This window comes from Tinamus guttatus, unplaced genomic scaffold (assembly GCF_059628265.1).
Source record: "Tinamus guttatus ecotype Peru unplaced genomic scaffold, ASM5962826v1 Tinamus_guttatus_pri_ptg000782l, whole genome shotgun sequence".
NCBI classification, from domain to species: Eukaryota; Metazoa; Chordata; class Aves; order Tinamiformes; family Tinamidae; genus Tinamus; species Tinamus guttatus.
The window spans coordinates 380,016-401,558 of record NW_028289316.1 but is presented as its reverse complement, the minus strand read 5'-3'; the positions used below and the strand labels follow the sequence as shown (position 1 = coordinate 401,558).

The window sequence follows — 21,543 nt, the reverse complement described above, 5'->3', positions numbered from 1 at the left end:
TCCAAGGTCATGTTGTGTTTCGGATTTCTCTATCGAGCACAACTCACAGATATGAATAGCATAAATCTTAAGACCATTCTAATCCACAAATGCTATCACTACTGCATTCAGAACATTAGTAAATCCTACTGCCCTGCCTTATTAACAAATATTATAGCTAGTCTTGAAGATTTATCGCACACTTCTCTAAAAAATGACTTTTTTTACACTAAAACAGAACTGTGCATCAGAAAAACTGCAAGATATGTAATCATCTGTTTGGCTTGTTTTACAATAAAAAATAACATGAGTCATCTGTTTAGATTCACTCTTATGTTGCGCTCCTTTCCCCTAAACTCCCCTTTAAGAACAAAGATATTAAAACAGGCAGTTTATTTATATCACTGAGGTAGCATATTTTAGATGAACACAATAATAGGTTTGCTATTGTGCATTATCCCCTTTTAAGTAAATAAAAAAGTTTTCCATTTCTTTGGAGAAGATAAGTGTATAGTTTGTTTCCAACAGCCACTGCATAAATTCATTGGACAAAGCAACTCTGAATAGTAGATATGTTATACCAGGTGGGATGCATGAAAACACGTGCAGTAAGGAGAAAGAACTGTCAGTTGTGTTAGAACCATAGCTACATATTAGCTCTATTGCACCCTATTATGAAATGCACCTTTACAGTCTCTGAAATTTAATTTCAAAGATTATATCCCCATATACAAAGGCAGTTCTGCCTCAGTTCTTCTAAATGTGTCTGACCCAGAAAGGTCAAACAAACAAAAAAACCCAAACAGGTCTAATACAAAACCTACAAGGCATATCAATTTGAGTATATTGAATCAAAGTTAATGTAAAATATATAACATGACTAACTGAATGAACTGAGAGTACTTTCTACTTCCTTCACTTAAAGTTGGAAAAAAATCACTGGAAGTTCAGCTTTGTAACAATTGAAAGTAACAAATGATTTCTCACCTTTGCCCTGCTTCTTAAAAGCTTAAAAAGAAAATGCTGAAATTAACCTGTACCCAAGATTTCAGCCTTATACTCAGACTAACTGACAAAATAACTCTTAGACTCCTGCACATTTTGGGGTGAGCGGCCAGTAGGCCATGCTGGTGCAAACAGCCCCGGCATTCTCTGCTGCACGCTCCATACCCCTGCCCTGGGCTGGACCTCCCTCCTCATGTCTGTCTTTCCTAGGCAAAGCAAGAGCATTACTATGGTTGTAGCCCTTTGAGCCCATGCTGCATGCAGAAAAAGAATTGCTTTTTAATGTTTTGGTAAGCTTGTAAAGAACTTAACTGAGCCAATTGCTAAATGACCTCTAAAAAACATTGAAGTAGCAGAGGAAAAATGCAGATGAAGTTTAGATGACCAATTTAAGCTGTGAGAAAGGGAGATTTTAATGTTAATCTTTCAAGTAATCCAAGATGCACTCCAATACCTGTTATCAAAACTTTTAAGGCTTTTTGAACACCCTCTTAAATACAAAGAAGTATTAAACAGAAAGAACTTGCTTACAGTAAATACGAACATCTGAAAAAATCTCTGAAACCTGTTTATACACATACTAATAAATTCTTTAATATTTTGTACAACTAGAAGGTGCACAGACTGGCATTCAAGCGGTCAATGTTGGCAAATGTCTGTCAAACAATAACATGATTTACTTGGATAAAAATATAGTTTAAAATGCCATAAATTAAAAATAAGTTAGTTCACATTTTTTTCCCCCAGCACTTATGCACATTTTAGTCTTTAATGAGCTGTTGTAGCCTTCTTCAGAAGCTCCAGGTCTTTCCGTCGGCTTTTGACAACTCTGGCACAGCCATACTCTTCCAGTTGCAAAGGGATATACTTCTCTATCTGAACTAGCCCTTGCCCAGCAGGGCTGGTAAACAGCTTAACCCAGGATGGCTTAACGTTTCCTTTGAAGCCCAGAAAGGCCATGCTTCCTGTGACAAGAAAACAGCGCGGTATTACCGAGCAGCCAAATCCACCCAAGTGCAACACACAGCTCAGGAAGAAAGTAGTACGCTGCTGTGCTGTTCTGTCCCCAGGACCCTGTAGTGCATTAAACCAACCTCCTTTTCCCATGAAATGCACAAAGCAATATTGATTTTTATTTTTTTTTAATCGTTTTTCATGTATGACCGTTATCAGCTTGCTATCTCAACACAGGATTTGCACCAGGACGCTGAGCAGAGCTGTGGGGCACAATGTGGTGAAGCCCATGTGGTCTATAAAGCTAATCATGCCTTAAAATACCAAGAGCTTTTAATCGCAACATTCACGTTTTGTTAGAATGCGAAGTGCTGGACTGGCACAAGGACGTTTTTAAAAATAGAACCAAAAACCTCCAAACCTGCTGGGTGAAGCACAAAATCTGGGGATTTGGGCATTTTTTGGGAAGTCCAAGAAGAAGGGAAATGTGCAAAACTTCACTAACCGTTTCTCTGAAGGTAAGGCGGTTTGGCTGTTCCCAGGAACATTAAGGCTCCTGATATATTAGGACTGTCTATGTCACCTCTTGTGCTCAGCAGAACAATAGACCTGCATCAGAAACAATGCAAATGGCAATGGTTAAAAATACTTTTTTTCTGAATACTTTATTGCATGTTTTCACAGCTAGTCGGCCTAATAATTCACTTGCTTAATAACACTCATGGTAATCGTATACATGGATATAGAAAACATTCTCTGGAAAAGCATTCCTAGAAAATAATCTGTTTTTTAAAATAACAGAAAACAAAATTGATTTTTAGATTAATTTCAAAACTATTTGCATGCATAGTTAAAATACAGTCTGTTTAATGAATAAATATTTTTGTATCAAAACATTACATGAAAACATCCATAAAGAAAAATATTATAAAGAATATTTCTGATGTCAACTTTTTGTCTTTGTTTAAAATAAGTTTAGTGATAAGGAGCTTTTTTTCCCCCTGGATGACAGAGAAAAGTCGCTCACTAACAGTCTAACATTTTGTGACATAGTTCAGATTTTGTATAATTTCAGATTCTTTCAAATAAAACAGTTAAACTGGAACATGTAGAATTTTCAAATGTTGCCCATCTTCCACATCAAGAGCAAATTTAACTAAATGTCATACAGTAACAACAGTATCCTTAGCTTAAAAGGATAGCAATTTACAGTTTAACAAGGTCACTTAAGTGCACTGTTAGAAAGCTCCTATCTTTCTCTTTTTCCCTCAAGTATGTATACACGTATATATGTTTGGTTTATTTTTAGTTCTTCCACTTAAATATGGCTAGTGAAATCCTTGTTAGTGAGCAAAATATTTCTATACAGAACCACAGTTTACAGGACACACTATAAATAAATACTCATTAAACCTACCTTTGTGGAATTCCAGATTTTAAATATCCATCTACATGCTTAGCATCTACTTCAGAAAATAATTTATTTCCCGACACTGTGCCAATGCAGGCATCAACTACAACAATAAGTATACCATCATCCTTGAGGGAAAATGTAGTGTCATTGACCTGAATGGGAGGAGAGAAAGATGGAATGAAAGAGGCAATTTAAAAAAAAAAAAAAAAAGAAATCATTACCGATGAATTCAACAGCTATTTTACTGCACTCAAAGCTATCTTCATTTTGTTCAGACACAATGGTGTACAATTCTCCCCTCAAAACATTTGCTTCTCATCAGCATCTCCTCATTTTCCCCTGAAGAACAGACTTTTGGTGGGACTTCTGAATTTGCATGGGAGTCCTGCATCCCCTGCTTTTACATGGAGACCATATGTTTCAGGTGAGTTGCTGCCTGCCCTGATAAGTTCTCTTGTTTGGGGGTGCTAACATTCAGACACCAAACTCCCTGCACTTCTTGAAAAAGCTCAGTTGATCTGTCTCTGTCCCAGTTTTAGCCCCATTGTTTTCCCATGAAAAGTTCTTATCTCCTACGAAATTGTGAAAAAAGGCCTTCAAGAGTTTGCAACTTTCTGTGTAGAGACTGCTGTGCTAACATGATCATTTTTTTCTGTCTAGATAATTTAAAGTTTTACTATTTCAACTGAGACAGTGCATTTAATTGCAAGATGTAAATCACAAGCTTTGGTATGAGGATACTGCACAATAATGACAATTCTAAAGATAATTCCATCTTCGGTATCATGTACAAGTTCCCTTCAGCTTCCAAACAGACAAAAATACAATATAAAAGAGGTCTTATGCAGTACCACAGCAATATACACAGCAGTACAGCATCAGAAGAAATACAGAAATCTCTATGTAATCGCAGTTTTGAATAAATGTAACAAAAATTAGTATTTCTAACTTGTCTCATTAAAGTCAGTAATCTGTTAGTGAAAAAAATTAATGCACAATGTTTTAAAAAGTAGCCATCAACAAGAGCATAACAAAGTAGTCTTTAGGAGGAATATGCAGATTTTAAACTCTTCTGTGCTAGTACAATTTTCTTTTCAGCAGCAGAGGATTTGAATACATAATAGAAGGCTTTGGAGTCTTAAAAAAAAAAAAAATCTTAAAATGTGAACCAACAGCTATCTGAGTGAAGTGAGCACAGCATTACCTAAAGCTGAACTCCTATAATATATACTGCTGAAGAGAAAGTTTTTTAGAAGAAAAACATAAGCAATACTTACAGAAATAAATGCTCGCTGACCTCCATTTAACTCTGTTTTACCGGGAGAATTTATCTGCACAAGGAGGTAGTTTTTGTGAGGATCACTGGTGAATAGCTTCTGGATATTAAAAAAAAAAAATAAAATAAGTACGTGCAATGCAGATGTCACCAATACTTTATCACACCAGGCTTAACTTGTTCAAATAATCTATGCTCCAAAGACAATATATCGATTTAACTATCAGCAAGGCTGTTATTTCTGTTTCTGGCCATGGAAATAAATTCAAAGATATATTTTACCTTAGTTGCGCCACACTTTGTACACGGTACAGTAGTTTTTACTGGCATTTGCTTTATGGCAGTTGGCCCCCGGTAGTACTTTGGATAAGCTTTTGCCATGCAGTTACTGATCTCTTTTGCTGAATTTTTGGCCACAATCTTGATCCTTTCACATCCCTGAGATGAGCAATAACTGTGACCATCTCGATTATATTTGGCTTGAAGAAATAAAAACAGTAATCTATGCAAAAAGTGGAGGGGAGGGAGGGGAAAAAAAAAAAAAAAAGTAGATCATTTACTAGAAAGATACGTGTTTACATAGAATTGAATACTACATTTTGTGATTTTAAGAAGCAGGGAAACAACGGTATTTACGTCAACATTTACTTCTGTTTAATTATTTAAGCTATTTCAAATTTGCAGTTTTTATTAGAATTAGGAAACCTCTACAACCATATCCGAAATCCCCAACAGTTACAGGGGACATTGATACAAATGTACCTATTCTGAAAAGAACTGACACTTCCCAAAAGGGAGGCTTGCAGGACACAAAAAACAAACTGCAGAGCACAAATGTTTTCTTTGATCACAGATCCCTGCAGATATCCAGCAGTAACTGTTTGGATATTTGCCTTGACCCACCAACACTGCACAGTGTAGCAGTACTCTTGCATATTAAGCAAAAGCCTGGAAACTCCTTTTTGGGAGAAGTGATTATTATTGTTCCCACGGCATATATTACTGATAACTGCTTATTTAATTGTGGTCACACAAGCTTTTTAGACAAAGGAAACTTTCAGAAAGCTTTTCACAACTTCTCAGAAATGAATACATACTATCTCTAAATTGTTTGTGGAACCAAGCATTTCTGAAAATTTCTAGAAATTTTAAAAGGAAGAAACAAACTTGCTGTTAAGATTTTAAGTAACTAATTTTCTTCCTGAAAGACACTGCTCTGCAGCACTCCACATGTTTTTCCCAGACCTGGGACAAGAAATAGCTGTGACAACTGTGGTATTCTTGGAAAAATGTTTTCATGACAACCACTGTATTTTGGAAATTAGAAGTCATGTGAAGTATTCTTTCACATATACTTTGGACTCTTTTGAAAATTGCTTTCCACTTACATGCTATCTCAGAATTGATTTTGATAGTATCAAACTGACCACTTTAAGGTTAAACAACATGCCTTCCTATAGGGGCAAGCTACTAGGAGTTACCCAGTACTGCTGTCAAAATAAAACTTCTTATCTGAGCGGTTCCTCTCCAGTTCTGGCATGGAAGATACTGGTATATAATGGTCTGTCTTGTTCCACAGAGCAGATGACTGTCTATGAAAGGTTTCCAATGCTATAACAAAATCTGTATTTGGTTGATAACAAAGACCAACACGAATCCAATCATTCCTGAAAATAAAAATCAAACATATGATTCAACACAGGAATGGATTAGATGTAAATGTGCAGCAATTGGATCACTCAAAAGTAAGCAACAGGAATACAGAAATTCCCCCCATATCTTGAAACAAGATCTTTCTCCTCCTCAGCACAAATTGTTTCATTAAATACTACAGTAGCTGTGATACTCTTAAAATGAGTTTGAATTTATACTTCAGATACTTTACTAATTTATCTGACCAGATCAAGTATGTGAAACTAGTCACCTCCTGCTCCATGCAACTGCAGTATTTGATACTCTTTCTTCTCCAAAAGATTTTCCTTAAGGACGCTATTTAGCATTAGGTGCAAGTCTGTTAAACTCAGGCTTTTCACATTTTAATATTTGTAGAGAACGCCAATATGTAGTTTCCAATGTTGCTTTATAAATCAACAATAATAAATAAAAGAAACATACTTGTTGAAGTTAATGAGATAAAGATAAGTGACATTTGGAGCTTTTCCATTCCAATGTATTGTGTAGCCCTTTTGAAGCATCACTACTGGCTGGTATTGTTGATAGACCGCTCTCCGGTTGATGCCTCGGAGAACCAGGGGATTGGATGGGTATTCATCTCGTACTATAGTCATTGAAAGATTCTGCCCATTCCATGTTTGGACATACACCTGTAAGGTATAAGGGAGAAGAAAAGAAAGAGGAAGGATTTGGACACAATCTTTTAATCTGAGTTTAAAAAAAAGTAGAAATTAATCAGTGAAGAATAATCACAGAACTGCTAAATTCTAAGGTTCCAAACTATACAAGACTGAAACAGAACTCTTCTTTTAAGAGCTGTTTGTAAAAAGACTGTAGATTTTGTTCATTTAACATACTAAAAAGGGGGGGATAAAAGTATAGAATCAACTGAAGTACTGAGCCAAATTATACCTACTGTGAAGCAAAAAAGAAAACCAAAAAAAAGAAAAAAAAAGAAAATAAAAAATCAGATGAAGAAAAGATAGTACCACAGTGGAAGAAAGTCACCAATAAAAAATGCCTTAGCAAACAGGACTACAACATGGAACTTACAGAACTTACAGTAAGCAAACTCAGAGTATAAACATTTGCCTTTACCTTGCTGCACTTAATATGGTACTCTGTTAACATACTGAGTTATACAAATTACAGAACTTGCCTAAAACACAAATAATACACATAAAAGTAGTTGAAATATTTTTAGAATACTTGGTAGATTTTTTTAAAATCTAAAGATAAGTTCGTTTTTAAGTAGAAAGCTGCAACAATACTAGCCTGAGCATACGTCCCACTGCAAATAACTCCATTCCATTCTGTATTGTTAATGCATTTGGGGTGCTGAATCAGGTAGTTATCCATTCTGCCAACGTAGGTATCCTTGTAATCAGTCACTGAACCATCTAGATCATGGAATATTGATGTCTTGTCACCATCCAGATCTCCATCGTCAAACCATGGACCGGGTCTTCCAAAGAAGACCTTCAGAGAAACCTAGCAATAAAAATTCAAATAGTTAAATTATTGTTAGGTGAAGCACAAGTAAACACTTGCACAATTCCAGAAACAGGGAATTTGACAGAGATTATTAAAAACTTTCTGGCAAAGGCAGTGGAATCTTGCAAGCAGAATTTAATTTTGTTTTAATAGTAAACTCAGGTCTTTTGCCTAGATGATCTTTATTACAATACATTCTCCATCTCGAACAACAGCCCTTTCGTTCAAGGAACAAATGACACCTGGGGCATCAAAAGATATAAATTCTGGAATAGGATGTATGGAAAAGATGATATGGAGCTCTTAGATGGCAAAAATACACAAGAAGAAAGTGATATCTCTTTCAGGAAAAAAAAGAAAACTTGTAACAAACTTACATTCGAACCAAACTTTACAAGAGAAATGTTGTTTTTAGGTGTCATCTGCCATGTGTTCTTCATCAAGAAACCAACTGCACTGGTAAATCTGTCTGGAGTTGGCACAAAGTTTTTGAATGTGCATTTGGTTAGATGAATAGGTCCGTCATAAATTTGAAAACCTCTGATTGGAAATGTCCTGTCAATACAAGTGATATTTAATGTTGTTTTTATTTTTTCTTCTTTTTAAGTAGGATCCTGTAACAACAGGACAAGGCTTGGCTGGTGTCAGAAATAGGTTTTCTCCCATTCAAGCAACAGGAAAGAAACATGAAGACATTAACAGGTCTTTGTAAAGGAAACCTATTTCTAGGCTTACCTATAAAACTCTGACTCCAAAGCCTTGACTCTCTGAATTTTCTTGTTAGGAGACAGAGCAGCTACAGTCTATCTGCAAACCCATCCTTTCCCCAGAGGTCAAACATCATGTAAGGATACTACAACTTGCTCGGCTAGTCCATGCATTACATGAACCGCCATTCATCTCTCTAATTAAAGTGAGCCATCACAAATGGCTTAGTCTGGTTTTAGACCTAGCTTTCACCTCCAGGGCAATGGTTAGGACTTGGCACCATCTTAAACAAGTATCACATCAACCAGAGGGAGAAAGTAAGGATCATTGCTACAGACAGATTTAGTTCATAGTCACTAAATGTTCCTTGAATTCCCTTTAGCTGAAAGCTATTTCTTTCTTTCTTCCAGGCCCAAATGTTTTAAAAGACTAGGTTTTCATTACTAAAGTAGGGTATCTTACATTTTTAAGGAAGAAAATCTTCTGGTGGCAGAAAATCAAAATGGTTTACAAAGGGGCAAGAGAGACACAGCTCTCATGCAAAGTATTAAACACTGTTACCTCAACAGACTTCATATCCCACAGACCATGTAAAAAAGGAGCTCATGTCTGATGCAAAGCTAATTTCTGGGGCAAGTTACTTTAATCATAAAACACTTACCGATTTCTAGGCAGAGTGCGTGTTTTATTGTCTATTCCTCCAGTTCCCCAGTATTTATTTTGGCCACCAGGAACACCATAATTCCTGCTCTCACCTACAAACAGAGACTCAGATACCTCCTGGCTGGCACCTTCATCATTTGGGAAGCTCCCATCACTATCAAAGTAATTTCAGAGATGAGCTTTTAGTTAATGTTCCCCAGCAGATGAAAACATAGTGCTATTTCTTTTTTTAGAATGGTTTTCATAAAGCAAAGCAGACTACACCTCACTTACAACAAGTGAGGCAACATAAGGCAACAAATTTAATCATTAACAATATTGCAGAATAATTGTTTAAATGGCTAAACACATTCACACACAGCTGAGAATTTCCTTGTCCAGTCTTGTAGTCCTGTGCTTTCAGAACCCACAGATACAATTCTAGCCCCATTTTGTTGTTAACACGAACTGACAACAATTTTGGCACTCTACCAAAGTCGGTTAATTTCCTTGTACTAAAATGAGTCTTCATTCACATGAAAGACTCATTCCCTTCCTTTTCCTCTACTCAGTTCTTCAGGGAGAAAACCAAATCTGCCTAAGAAGGTGTGCTATACCAGGAACATTGGGATAAAAATATTCTCTCTGGTGAAAACACAGCAAATTGTGATGTAAAGTCAGCACATGTTGAATAAAGAACAAGTTTTGACAGACATGTCAATTTACAGCCTTAACAATATTTTTGTCCCACTGGAAATAGACCTGGGCCCAAAAATGAAACTACATCTTTATGCTGAATGCTGACATACTTATTATTTTTGATAGAAGGATTTCTATTTTCTAAACTTCTAAACTCTTAAGCAAAAACATAAATGATAAACACAAAATACTCACCTAGCAAATGTCAAACCTATTCCATTGTCTGCAAACCTAGAAGAAAGTTTTTCAAATCAAGCTTTAAGTCATATTGTATGAATTATGCTTCAATAAACTAATGTAAGAGCACATTCTGTTTCAAATGGCAGAAAGCTTGAGTTCTTGTACTAATGAAATTTAGAAACCTCCCCCATTTATAAATAAGCCTTATAAATATGCTGATATTAAAAAATATCTAGTACTCTTTTATGTATATTTCAGTGGAAACACGATAGCTTCAGAGAAGCTATAAAAATCTCAGTAAAAATGTATGGTCTTAACCAACTTTCGGACCTCCTTCTTTTCTACTATGGAAATGTTTTGCTTTGATTTAAGGCAGGTTCCCACTTAACTGTGTATAAGCTTGTTTCATCTAAAGTAGTGGGATACTGTGATAGTAGTGGAGGATATTGAGAAGTTCCTAGAGTTAAGCACCAGTCCTCTCTTACAATGCTGTTGTAATAATGCATGGTCATAACCGCATCTTTTGGGGAAATTTCTTACCCAAATGCAGGTGTTTAATAGTGACTACTCACCCTGAGTTCTGAATGAGGATATCACCTCCCCTGACCCAAGCCCCATGATCGTTGTTTTTGAAAGAGATCAGTCTGTCAATCAGGGCAGCAACTCGGGGCTTTTCAGGGTCTGCATCCTGGTGAGGCCGGAACCTGGGACAGAAAAGCCAAATGCTTACAGTAAAAGTACTGTTTGTTTTATCTGTGTCGTACCCCTAAGGCTGAGAAAGCCTGAAAGCTAAACACACATACAGTCATCTGAGCTGCAAAATTAACTTTGCTTCGTGTCTGGGAAGTGACAGAAACCAAAATCAAGCACATGCGTAGTTCTCCATTTCTAGAAGAGTGTCCACATAGACCTTACTAAGTGGAAGCTTCTTTTCCTCAGAACTCTTCAGCCCTTTGCTCAACCTCCCTCAGTTTCACTGGCTAGACCTCACCTTCCCTTTAGCTCCTGCTTTTTCTCCTTGCTTTATGCATCCCTTCCCCACTCCTACTTAATATTAACAACATTAACATGAATCTGACAGAGGGAATTGAAACTCCTAGGCAGGATGCACAAGGCTGACCCACACTAGGTAAGAAAAGGCTGGAGGTTTTTTCGGACTCTCCTTTCAAACTCAGATGGTCTTGAGGAGTGCTCCTTCTGCAAGCACATCCGAAAGTCTTGTGTTTCAGCTGTGTACCCCATATAGTCATTAGGATGGCTCAAAGGGCAATTTGTGACTGGGATCTGTTCATTTTGCATTCTCTCTGGGATCTGCTGTACCATGATCTCAGTCTCTGGAAGTAGTAGGGAAGAAGTAGGGAATGTTTGTTTTTGACAATGTCCAGATCCTTAATTAATATTTAAATTCCTCCACTATGACTCCATGAACAGTGGTTTGTGGCCTCATCTCATTATATCCAAGTAATCAGTACAGTAGTTAACGCAGTAATCTTCCTGAGCTATATTTTCAGTTTTAAGTCTCATTCGTCACAACGGAATATCGATGAATACAACTACTGAGTATTTTCCCTTTCATCTGACATTTGCTCACATATCAAAGATTTTTATTTGGAGATCAAGACAAGACTAACCCAACTCAATGTAAACTGGAAATTTCCTAGACCCTTCACTATTGTTTCTCCTCGTCTCATTATCTCTCAATGTTTTTGATTTGCACTATCTCAGCAAATAACTTGCAGGAAAAACAGACAATGAACTACGAACTCCAGCTCTAGGAGGTATGCCAGGAACCATTTAACAGTCGGAAAGGCAAGTGTATGTATTACTTACCACTTGTATGCCTTTTTCAAAGAAAGTATTTAAGACTGTGCCACAAATCAGAAAAACAGGTTTTAAAATAAACCTTTACTTTTAGCAGCAATACCAGAAAATACTTTGTTCTTGAAACAGAGCATGGTGAAAATGAATTTCTGAAAAAGCTGAAAACCATCTTGGTCAAGGCCTCAGAAGAAACAGTCATCTGTTTAAAGTTCATCATGCTTTGTTGTGTGACCTTATTTTTCAATTATTATTTATAATATTTAGAACACTTTTTTCCTCATGTAAATATACATGTCCAACTGTGTCCATCTCTTACAGATTTGACAGAGAATCCTTTACCTTGCATTGTTGTCCAAGCACAGGTATTCTCTGGGATCATCTACACTGGCATTAGTTGTTTTAACACCCTTATCAATGAACAAACCAGCCTGAAACAAACAAGGAAAAATATTTCATGTTATCCAACACTGAAGGATCTTACCTAATTATCTTCAGTAGTACATATAAACATGAGATTTTTAAAACTAAAAATTTGCAATGCATTCAATACACTATACTACCTCCTCTCTGACCTTTCAATTGGACTTAACCAGTACTCTCCAGAAAGGAACATATTATCTGCACTACAGTTGGGGAAGAGAGAAATTGTACGGGATTAAAAAACAAACACAAACAAACAAAAAGCCCCACACATCTGTACTTCCTGAACACAAAAAAACCCCACCACCACACTTCCTGAGAAATCATTAAAGTTCATCCTAAATTTCTTTCACACCAAAATCTTTACCGTTCACCCTAAGCTTCTTTCATGTCATCTGACTGAGAATTTTCATTCTCTTCCACATACTGTTTTGGATAATATGGAAAGCAATCTTGGGGTGAATTCAAAATATTCTCACAAATGTCATCAATATGTCACCAATGGAAAAACAAACAAACAAAAAAACCCCAAACAAGCAATGCACTGTGCATGATTTTTTTGTCTTTTAGTTTAAAACTCAGTCACCTTCATTACTAGAACTTACTTTCACTCAATCATAATCATCAATTGAAGCTCAGTAATTTAGTACGAATAATTTACTTCTGAAAAGTGTTTAACAGTGAGTGTTTCTATACAAGCAAATTTTCAGATCTGCTACTGGAGCTAGTTCTTTCAACATGTATCAGTGCTACAGTCGGTTTTTTTGTTGTTGTTGGGTTTTTTTTTCCCCCCTTTGGAATGCACTTTTGCCTTCAAAACATTTTAATTCCAGTCTGAAAAATGGCTCTAGAGTCTCAACGAAATATTTTCTCAACCTCTATAAAACAGTGCACCTACACTTTTGACAGTTAGGTAGCTGAGGTAACAAGTAAAATCGGTCTTTTTGACATAGATATATTTATAAAGGTGGCAGCTATCTTCCAAGTGAAAGCTTCAGTTAAAGGATTTGAACTGACTCTTCTTAGTAGAACAGGGGACAGTTTTAACTTTAATGAGTTAATAGGGAAAGCTGGTACTCTTCTCTGTGTGAGAAACCTCTAACAAATTGCTGTGAATAGGTGAACTTCCAAAGGCAACTGGAAGCATAATCTCTAGTCAAGCTGTGTCACCATGTAGAATCACCCAAGTTACTGTATGTGAAAGAATCCAGGAAAACACGTCACAGCTGTTCTATGAATCACAATCATAAAAAACTTCAATACTTTGGGGATCAGCTTTCTTCAAAGCAGGAAACAATGCTGCCAAGAAAACGGAACAGCATCTGAAAATGCTACTCCTGATACAGTGTATTTCACTATAAGTATTAATTGATTTTAGTTGTTACTTCTCAAAGAGAGTATTTAACAGAGTAAGCACTTGAAGTAAAACATAGAAAGAAATCACTCCCGTGCTTTTGTAAACTGTCTGGCAACATCTAAATGGAATCATGTAGGTCAATAAATAAAATTCTTTATTTATGATATAGTACATTACCTTAAAATTGGAGTGAACCCTGTTGTTGTAGAATATTCCTAAAGGTGTAAGTTCTGACTTGGTTTCAACAGCTGAACCATAAGAATCTCCCGTAGCAATCTTGTGAAACAAATACCATATTCCGGCATCCTGGAAATGAGAGAATAACATCCCTTATAAGAGAGTGTGACACAACACTACATCTAAGCACAAGCCAATGGTGTATTAAATAGAACTGGGACTATTAACAGAACTATCTGAAGTAAGGCAGCAGATACAAAGTCAAAATTAACTTTTCACAGTGGAATGCAATCTTCAAAATAAGTTCTCTGAACAACTGTTTGATAAGTAAAAATTTTCAAATAAGGCTGCCTTCTAGAGAATAATGCTTTATAAAAAGTGTTTTGCTTTTCAGTGAAACTAGACAGCATTGTACGTACACATCCTCTAGTATATCAAATCACAAAAAAGTATTAGGAGTTTGCATAATTTTTGCATTTGAATTACACTTCTACTTGATTTCCTTTTGTTACTCATAAATGATGGTAGTTACTATGTAATATTCAAAATCCCCTTCTCTACTATTACTAATATAGTCTGACTAAGATTTGTACATTTCTGCTCACATCAGAATTCAGTGACACAGCCAAAAAAAATAAAAAATAAAAAAAAAGAATTTTCAGGGAAAGGGAAAAAAAAGACGCATTGAGTAACTGAGTAGTCTGGCCAGTTCAGAGCACTGTGCCAATAACATGCAATATTAATTTCAGCATCTGTTCATATTCTCCAATTCCTCAATGCTGCAGCTTCTGAAGAGACTAGTTTATGTACTAAGACCGAAGGGATGCGAGATTGTATTCTAACCACATTTGGGCTTACTACAAGTGGCACAGGGTCTGTGTCAGAATAGCAAACATCTACAAGGATGAAAAAATATTGCACAATTACCTGCTCTGTACTTTTATAAAGTTGAGGGTAAAACTTTAAAAATAAATAAATAAATAAAATAAAGAGGCAGCACTAGAAGGCTACAGAGTAACCAGAAAACTGCTGTATATTGAGCGCTCCATATTATGACAAGGAAAAGACATCTTATCCTCCCCACTGTTCAAGAAACACAAAAAGCCAAATCATTTAATCTTGCTTAAAGGAACTGGCAGATTTCGTTCTCACAGACCATGCTCATTCTCCAAACACCCCTGGAAACTCTGCTTCCCATCTCTAATGATGGCACAAGTTCAACACTTCTGATGGTTAACAGCGCAAGGGAAATGTGGATGTTCCACCAGTAAAATACCAAAACCTTACTTCACAGATAATTAAACACAGTTCCATGCTTGGCAAAAGCAAGTTATTTTCTTCGCAAAACATATCTTGCTACTAAAAAAACCCAAAACAACCAAAAAAAAGCTTTAATTCAGAAACCAAAAAGTTGCTTAAGTACTTTGAATTATTCTGAAAAATGAATGTTATTTTTAAGAAACACAAATGCATCTCATGTATAGCCCAAATAAAAGAAAAGCATTTTCTGTTGCTACAGACTTACAGTAGCACTGTGTAATTTATAAACCTACAGTGTAATTTATAGCAATTTATAGCAGTATTTTGTTTCTGAACCATAACAAGCTATAGCCCTTTTATACTAATGCAATTACGTCCATCCAAGGCAGATTTGGCAACTTACGCTGCATGAACATCAGAGCTGCTAAACTTTGTACCCTATACAAGTACTCACTCTAATCATACGCACCAAGATAACAAAAGGAATTGACAGTCTTTGAGACACACTGATGTAAAAAGAGCTTGCAAGTTTTAGGTACCAGTCACATACAAGCTGTTTCCTATCCTTGTCTTGCAATATTGAAACAGGTAAAGGACTGTTCATAGAATCATAGAACGCTTAAGGTTGGAAGGGACCTCTAGAGGTCATCTAGTCCAACCCCCCTGCACACACAGGGTCACCTAGAGCACGTGGCACAGGACTGCGTCCAAGCGGGTTTGGAAGATCTCGATGTTACACAAAGCCAACAAAATGGAAAGATACAGAGTAGGAAACAGACAAATGGTTTGATTCTGTATGTTTGTCCAGATCTTTCCTAATAGTAGACAGTTAACAAAAAAAAAAAGTTTCTCCATAGAAAACAAGGACTCACCAGAAGCCGAGCAAGAATTTTGTAAGTTTTTTTTTTTTTTTACATTACAGGTATTTCAAGTCATTTCAATATTTCAAATCCATTAGCTCAATTTTTATGTTTTCTATACTTAAGTCATAACACCACCATGGCACATATATTCCATCTTCAGCACATGAGTCTTTGAACTACAAAGTCCTTCTTTTATTCTATTCACACTGATCGCTTCAAAACAATCTACTCAAATCAAGGCAGGCATATCCTGCAAATGTTGGTTGACAGCTGGCTGAACATGAGGCAGCAGTGTGCTCAGGTGGCCAAGAAGGCCGACAGTCTCTGACTGGTACCAGAAGCAGTGTAGCCCGCAGGACCAGGGAAGGGATCGCCCCTCTGTGCTTGGCATTGGTGAGGCCGCACCTCAAATACTGGGTGCAGTTTTGGGCCCCTCACTACAAGAAGAACATGGAGGTGCTGGATCGAGTCCAGAGAAGGGCAATGAAGCTGGTGAAGGGGCTGGAGCACAGACTTTATGAGGAGCAGCTGGGGGAGCTGGGGTTATTTACTCTGGAGAAGAGGAGGCTCAGGGGAGACCTTAGTGCTCTCTAGAACTACCTGAAAGGAGGTTGTAGTGAGGCGGGAGTCAGTCTCTTCTCCAGAGCAACTACTGGTAGGACAAGAGGAAATGGCCTCAAGCTGTGCCAGGGGAGGTTCAGGTTAGACATGAGGAAGAATTTCTATATGGAAGGACTGGTGAACCCTTGAACAGGTTGCCCAGGGAAGTGGTAGAGTCACTGTCCCTGGCAGTGTTCAAGAAATGCGTAGATGAGACATTTAGGGACATGGTTTAAGCAGGTGTGGTGACAATGGGTTTATGGTTGGACTCATGATCTTGAAGGTCTTTTCCAACCATAGTAATTCTATGATTCTATGTTCCTTATCTTATCTAATTTAAAAGATGAATGGACTTCAAGTCCCTACTCTACAACCTGTAATGTGACCAAAGATATGCAGTTATGTTCTCAGCAGTTAGAAATGCATCAGGCCACCACTGCTGAGAAACAAATGTCTAATGACAATGGCAAAAATAATAAAAAAAGTATCTTAACTACACTGTTCCTTGTATCGTGAACTTTTTTTGGTCCAAAGACGAAGCCATATATCCAAACCTTTAAAAGCATTCGGATGGTGAAATCATGACAGAATTTACAGAAGACATAGAAGACTTACTGTTAAAATGCAGTGCACTAAATTCTTCAAAATAAAAGAAGTTATACATATGTATATACGCGTTTACCTATAATACACACACACACATGCACACACACACACATGTGCCTACATGCACACATGCGCTATTATAAGGACTAGAAACCACAAAGATGACTCCATTCCACCCAAAACAAAGGTAGAATCTCTTAAATGAATATTTAGACAAAATTAAAAATTAGCACCTATGATTACAATATGCTACCACACGTGCAAAGAGGTTCATATGTAAGGTTTTTTTTTTTCTTAGCCCATTTTGTGAACATCAGGGCAAGGAGTAGTTCGTGCTGAGGTACATCCATTTGTCTCACCTGTGAACCTGCAGCCGCATTATTTATGAGATGATTGTTGGGATGAGAAATCCAGAAGGTTGAGACTGCCCTGAAATATTATTCAAAAACAGACTATTATTCAGAAGTTCTAGGTCCGTTACTGAAACATCTTACCTTACCTACCAAGCATATTAGAAAAATATTAGCCTGATGTCTAAATCCACAAGTTTACATATGAAGAAAAATCCCCCTCATACACTCATTTAAGTAGTCATGGAAATGCTTCTTTTTTAGTTCAATACACTGTATTTTAAAACATTTAAAATTCTCAGTGCAGTGGTAAACTGTTTAGTGGGCTTCTAAAAGCGATTAACACTATGAAGAAAAACTAGTGGCAACAACATGAGAAAGTGGGGACCTTTTCACAGAAATAAAGATGCAGTCTTAGATCTTTTGAACCTCTATCACAATAAATAACAAGCTTTCTACAAGACAAGGTTTTATCTTTAGTAAAAGGTCAGATACCAATTCTTTTCCTAAATAGTGCTATGTGAATTACACTTAAGGCCTCTGCATGTAAGCTTATGCACAAAGATATTCTACTTTAACTGCCGCAAACAGTTTGATTCTGCCTTTTTTTCTCCAGGAAATACTCACATGCAGTCTGTGGCTGGCACAGGGACATAACTTCCATACACTTTATCCCTAATGGCAATACACATGCTGCTGTTTCTATCTGTAGGAAGAAGAGTGCCTGGTTTGGTGACTAGTCCAAGGTTGTGGAACAGAGTATTCCTCTGTTCAATGCCATCTTCTATGAAGAAACAGTGACCTAGTGTGTCATAGCCAATGGTGTCCTTTATCTGCAGAAATACAAGTTCATTATGTCATTAGCAATACCATCAACTGGGATTTATTTGACAAGGGCCATTTAGTTTTACTATGTTGGCACAGCTGCAAACGAAGCTTCAGGATCAGCAGTTCAGATGATCCAAACATGAAGTTTTATTTATCCCTTACAAACACACTACTACGTGTGGACAGTTTAGCTGCCTGCAAAGATCTGAAAAAAACAGAACAGCAAGATCTGTTAAAAAGAAAGTTACTGTTCGCATTTGTTTGTTTATCCACTGCCATAAAAAACACACTGCTGAGCATTTTAACTAGAAGAAGGAAGGGGATTTTTTTTGCTCTAAATACTCTTTTTAACATCTTTCTCAGCAAGGCATAGCTCTACCATACTGGCACCTACCAGCAAGCCGTTAGTTGCATGAATGGTCACACATCTGGAGAAACAGTGATGAATGGAAAGACCTTCTAGATAAGTCTTAAAACTATAACCTCCTTTTTCATCCACATCCCCACATAGGTGAAAGTGAACAGGGTAACTTCCAATCTCTTGCTGTCCCATTTGCTTCAGCTCCACATAGGAGAGATGAACTGATGTAAAATTCTTCAGAATCTAAAAACATATTGAGATGTCCAGAATGAATAACAAAATACTTACATTTTAATCAGTGGAAATTTCAGCTGATGCACGAGCTATTTCTGCCAGATATAGACAGGTATCATGAGACAACACCAGCGAGATTAGTTGGAACAGTTTCTTGTTCTAGATCCCATTTTATGAAACAGTACCCTTCTTGATCAAGATTAAAAGCAAAACTCATGCGTGGCTAGAACAGATCAAATTTCACCAAATACTATATTGTTTGGTCTTTACCAGCTGATATGGTCAATATTCTTCATATGCAACGACATTTCATGCAGATAAATAGATGCCACACACTTAAGGCTCATCCACCATGAAGCTATATCAGTGTATCTAAACCAGTCTGCGGCAGGCTTAGTTGGACAGAATCACAAAATAACATAGACTAAAGAAGCCTCTCAGTGCCATCTGGTCCTATCACTGGCTCAAGAGAGGGTCAGTTTAGAGAAGCTTGCTCTTCGCATTGACAAGGAATACCTCTAATGATATGGATGTTCATATGACATCAACTGGTTCCTGTCTCTCTCATTTTCCCAATAGCTAACCAGAATTTGCCTTGTTACCTGTTGGTTTCAGCTGCCTTATGTCCCACCACTGTGCATTTTCACAAAGCAATATCCAAGTCTCCTTTGCCCTCAGGAGTCCAAAATCAGACACTACACTCCAGAGGGGAACGCCAAGCAGAGGGGAAGAATTCTTCTCTAGTCCTGCTGGTTGCACCTGGGCTAACACAGCACCCAAGATGTTGCTGGCCTTTGCCACAAAGGCGCATTGCTGCCTCATGATCAACTTCTCACACAAAAAGTCCTGCTGTTCTTTTTCAGGGCTTTGCATGGTATTATTCCACCACAGATGCACCACCTCTAACTTGCCTTTGGTGAACTTCTTGAGGTTCCTATCAGCCTTCTTCTCCAGCCAAGACAGGCCCCTCTGATTAGCCACTTGATACTGCTGATTCGGATGCTTTAAGTTAGAGCTCATGAAAGACATCTCTTAGCATGGAATTGAGTGAGAAATAAGAATTCTCCAGCAAAATTGCATCACATACCAAAACAGAGAATTGTGTGGTGACCCCCATGTAGGAAGTCGAACAACTCCAAAAAAGAAATTCATATTCTAAGCTGCAATTTCACACACACACTTTAAACCAATATTGATGTGGTTCATAACACCATTGAAAGAGATGATATGAAGAGGTCTCTACCAGCCTCTGCATCTCACTCCTTTTCAGTGACAACTCACATTTATATTGCTTCAAATGGATGTTGGCATTTGACCTCAAAGAGAAACTTCTTGGCTAAGAAAGATATGAAATTGCCCTCAGAATTATGCATGGTAAAAGTATTAACAGAAAACAAAAAGACTAAGGAGTGGAGACATGAAGATAATGAGGTTGCACCAGAAGTGGTAGAAAGCACAAATATGTTTCCATTTCATCTAACTTATTAAAAAAGCACAAAATAAATGCAACAGTGATGCTCAGGCAGCACATCCAGAGAGGCTAAACTGAGAGAAAAAAAGATTTGTTATTAACTCATCTGCACTAGATATTTAACAGACAAAATCATTTTCATAGATATAGCTGAGTCCTCGAGAGAAGCTGGTAATATAGGGGAGGGCCATTTGGGATTTTTCAGTCACACAGCTGAGCTTTGCATACTTCAAATGCAATTGGATGGTCAAATCCAGACATTTCTTTGAGACCAACTCTTAACACTAAAGAAGCAGTAAAGCTACAAAGCTACAAATGTCTCATTACTCAGTGCCACTAAACCTCCTTTATGCTACTGTCCCAAAGACCAGTAAAAATCTCAGGCTAATTAAAACCCTGAGGCCATGAATATTTGCTGATACCTAGCATTCCCTGCCTGAGCACATAAGGCTAAAAAAAGCTAAAAAATGCCTTTAGTGCTAAAGACTAGGTTAGGCAACAGACACCCAACCATTTTGAATAGGCTCGTGGGAACAATTTAACAACTTTGATGATTCAAGATGTTTGTTTTCTATTCCATTTTCCAGCCATCTGACAGGCCTGCCTTACTCGCCCCATTGTGGCAACCAAGGTCAGGCTTTGAAGGATTCACAGTTTGTCCTTATCTGCTTTCATTACATTATCTCAAACACAAAGCATGCTTGCAGCCCACTCTACTTCCCTTCTGCAAAACAAAAGAGGCCACAAAAGGGAAACGGCTTTCCCACATTATGTGCACCTCTAAACCCAGAATCTGCATCCCAATGTTTCAAAAAGGGAGATTTAAACTGTGACCAACACATAAGAATCACAAATAAATTTGCATTTAAAATACAAGGTCTCATACTTCACTGCCACTAAGGAGCCTATACTTCTGTATGATAACCTTAGTACTTTGTACGAGGGAGAGCCAAAAAAGGGGAAAAAAAGGGGGTTTCCTCTTTCCTTTCTAGTGCCTGTCTTCTTGAGGCATCTTGAGGACATGAGGCAGAATTCTGGGATTCAATGCTCATGATTTGGGGAAGAAGAAAGGAAGAAAAGAAATATCAGATTATTCTATTAACTTCACATTCTAAATATGTAGGGAAGTCACTTATGGAAGTTTTAAACCCTGTCACACAAAGCTGCAGT

The 21,543-nt window shown here is 37.3% G+C and overlaps 1 protein-coding gene across 1 annotated transcript in view; it reads right to left on the bottom strand.

The window, feature by feature from the left end:
- Nucleotides 1–1,475: 1,475 nt before the first annotated feature.
- The window catches only part of CEMIP2 (cell migration inducing hyaluronidase 2), a 44,056-nt gene continuing 23,988 nt past the window's right edge, over nucleotides 1,476–21,543 (bottom strand). Inside the window, exons 8-24 of the mRNA XM_088537474.1 lie at nucleotides 18,702–18,911; nucleotides 18,107–18,312; nucleotides 17,489–17,558; nucleotides 13,801–13,929; nucleotides 12,186–12,274; nucleotides 10,598–10,729; nucleotides 10,041–10,076; nucleotides 9,166–9,321; nucleotides 8,174–8,351; nucleotides 7,578–7,793; nucleotides 6,744–6,952; nucleotides 6,110–6,295; nucleotides 4,911–5,130; nucleotides 4,630–4,728; nucleotides 3,356–3,504; nucleotides 2,444–2,547; nucleotides 1,476–1,949 (exon numbers count right to left, since the gene is read on the bottom strand). Coding sequence (XP_088393600.1) covers nucleotides 1,753–1,949; nucleotides 2,444–2,547; nucleotides 3,356–3,504; nucleotides 4,630–4,728; nucleotides 4,911–5,130; nucleotides 6,110–6,295; nucleotides 6,744–6,952; nucleotides 7,578–7,793; nucleotides 8,174–8,351; nucleotides 9,166–9,321; nucleotides 10,041–10,076; nucleotides 10,598–10,729; nucleotides 12,186–12,274; nucleotides 13,801–13,929; nucleotides 17,489–17,558; nucleotides 18,107–18,312; nucleotides 18,702–18,911 — 2,586 coding nt within the window. The 3' untranslated portion in view covers nucleotides 1,476–1,752. The remainder of the gene's footprint in view (nucleotides 1,950–2,443; nucleotides 2,548–3,355; nucleotides 3,505–4,629; nucleotides 4,729–4,910; nucleotides 5,131–6,109; nucleotides 6,296–6,743; nucleotides 6,953–7,577; nucleotides 7,794–8,173; nucleotides 8,352–9,165; nucleotides 9,322–10,040; nucleotides 10,077–10,597; nucleotides 10,730–12,185; nucleotides 12,275–13,800; nucleotides 13,930–17,488; nucleotides 17,559–18,106; nucleotides 18,313–18,701; nucleotides 18,912–21,543) is intronic.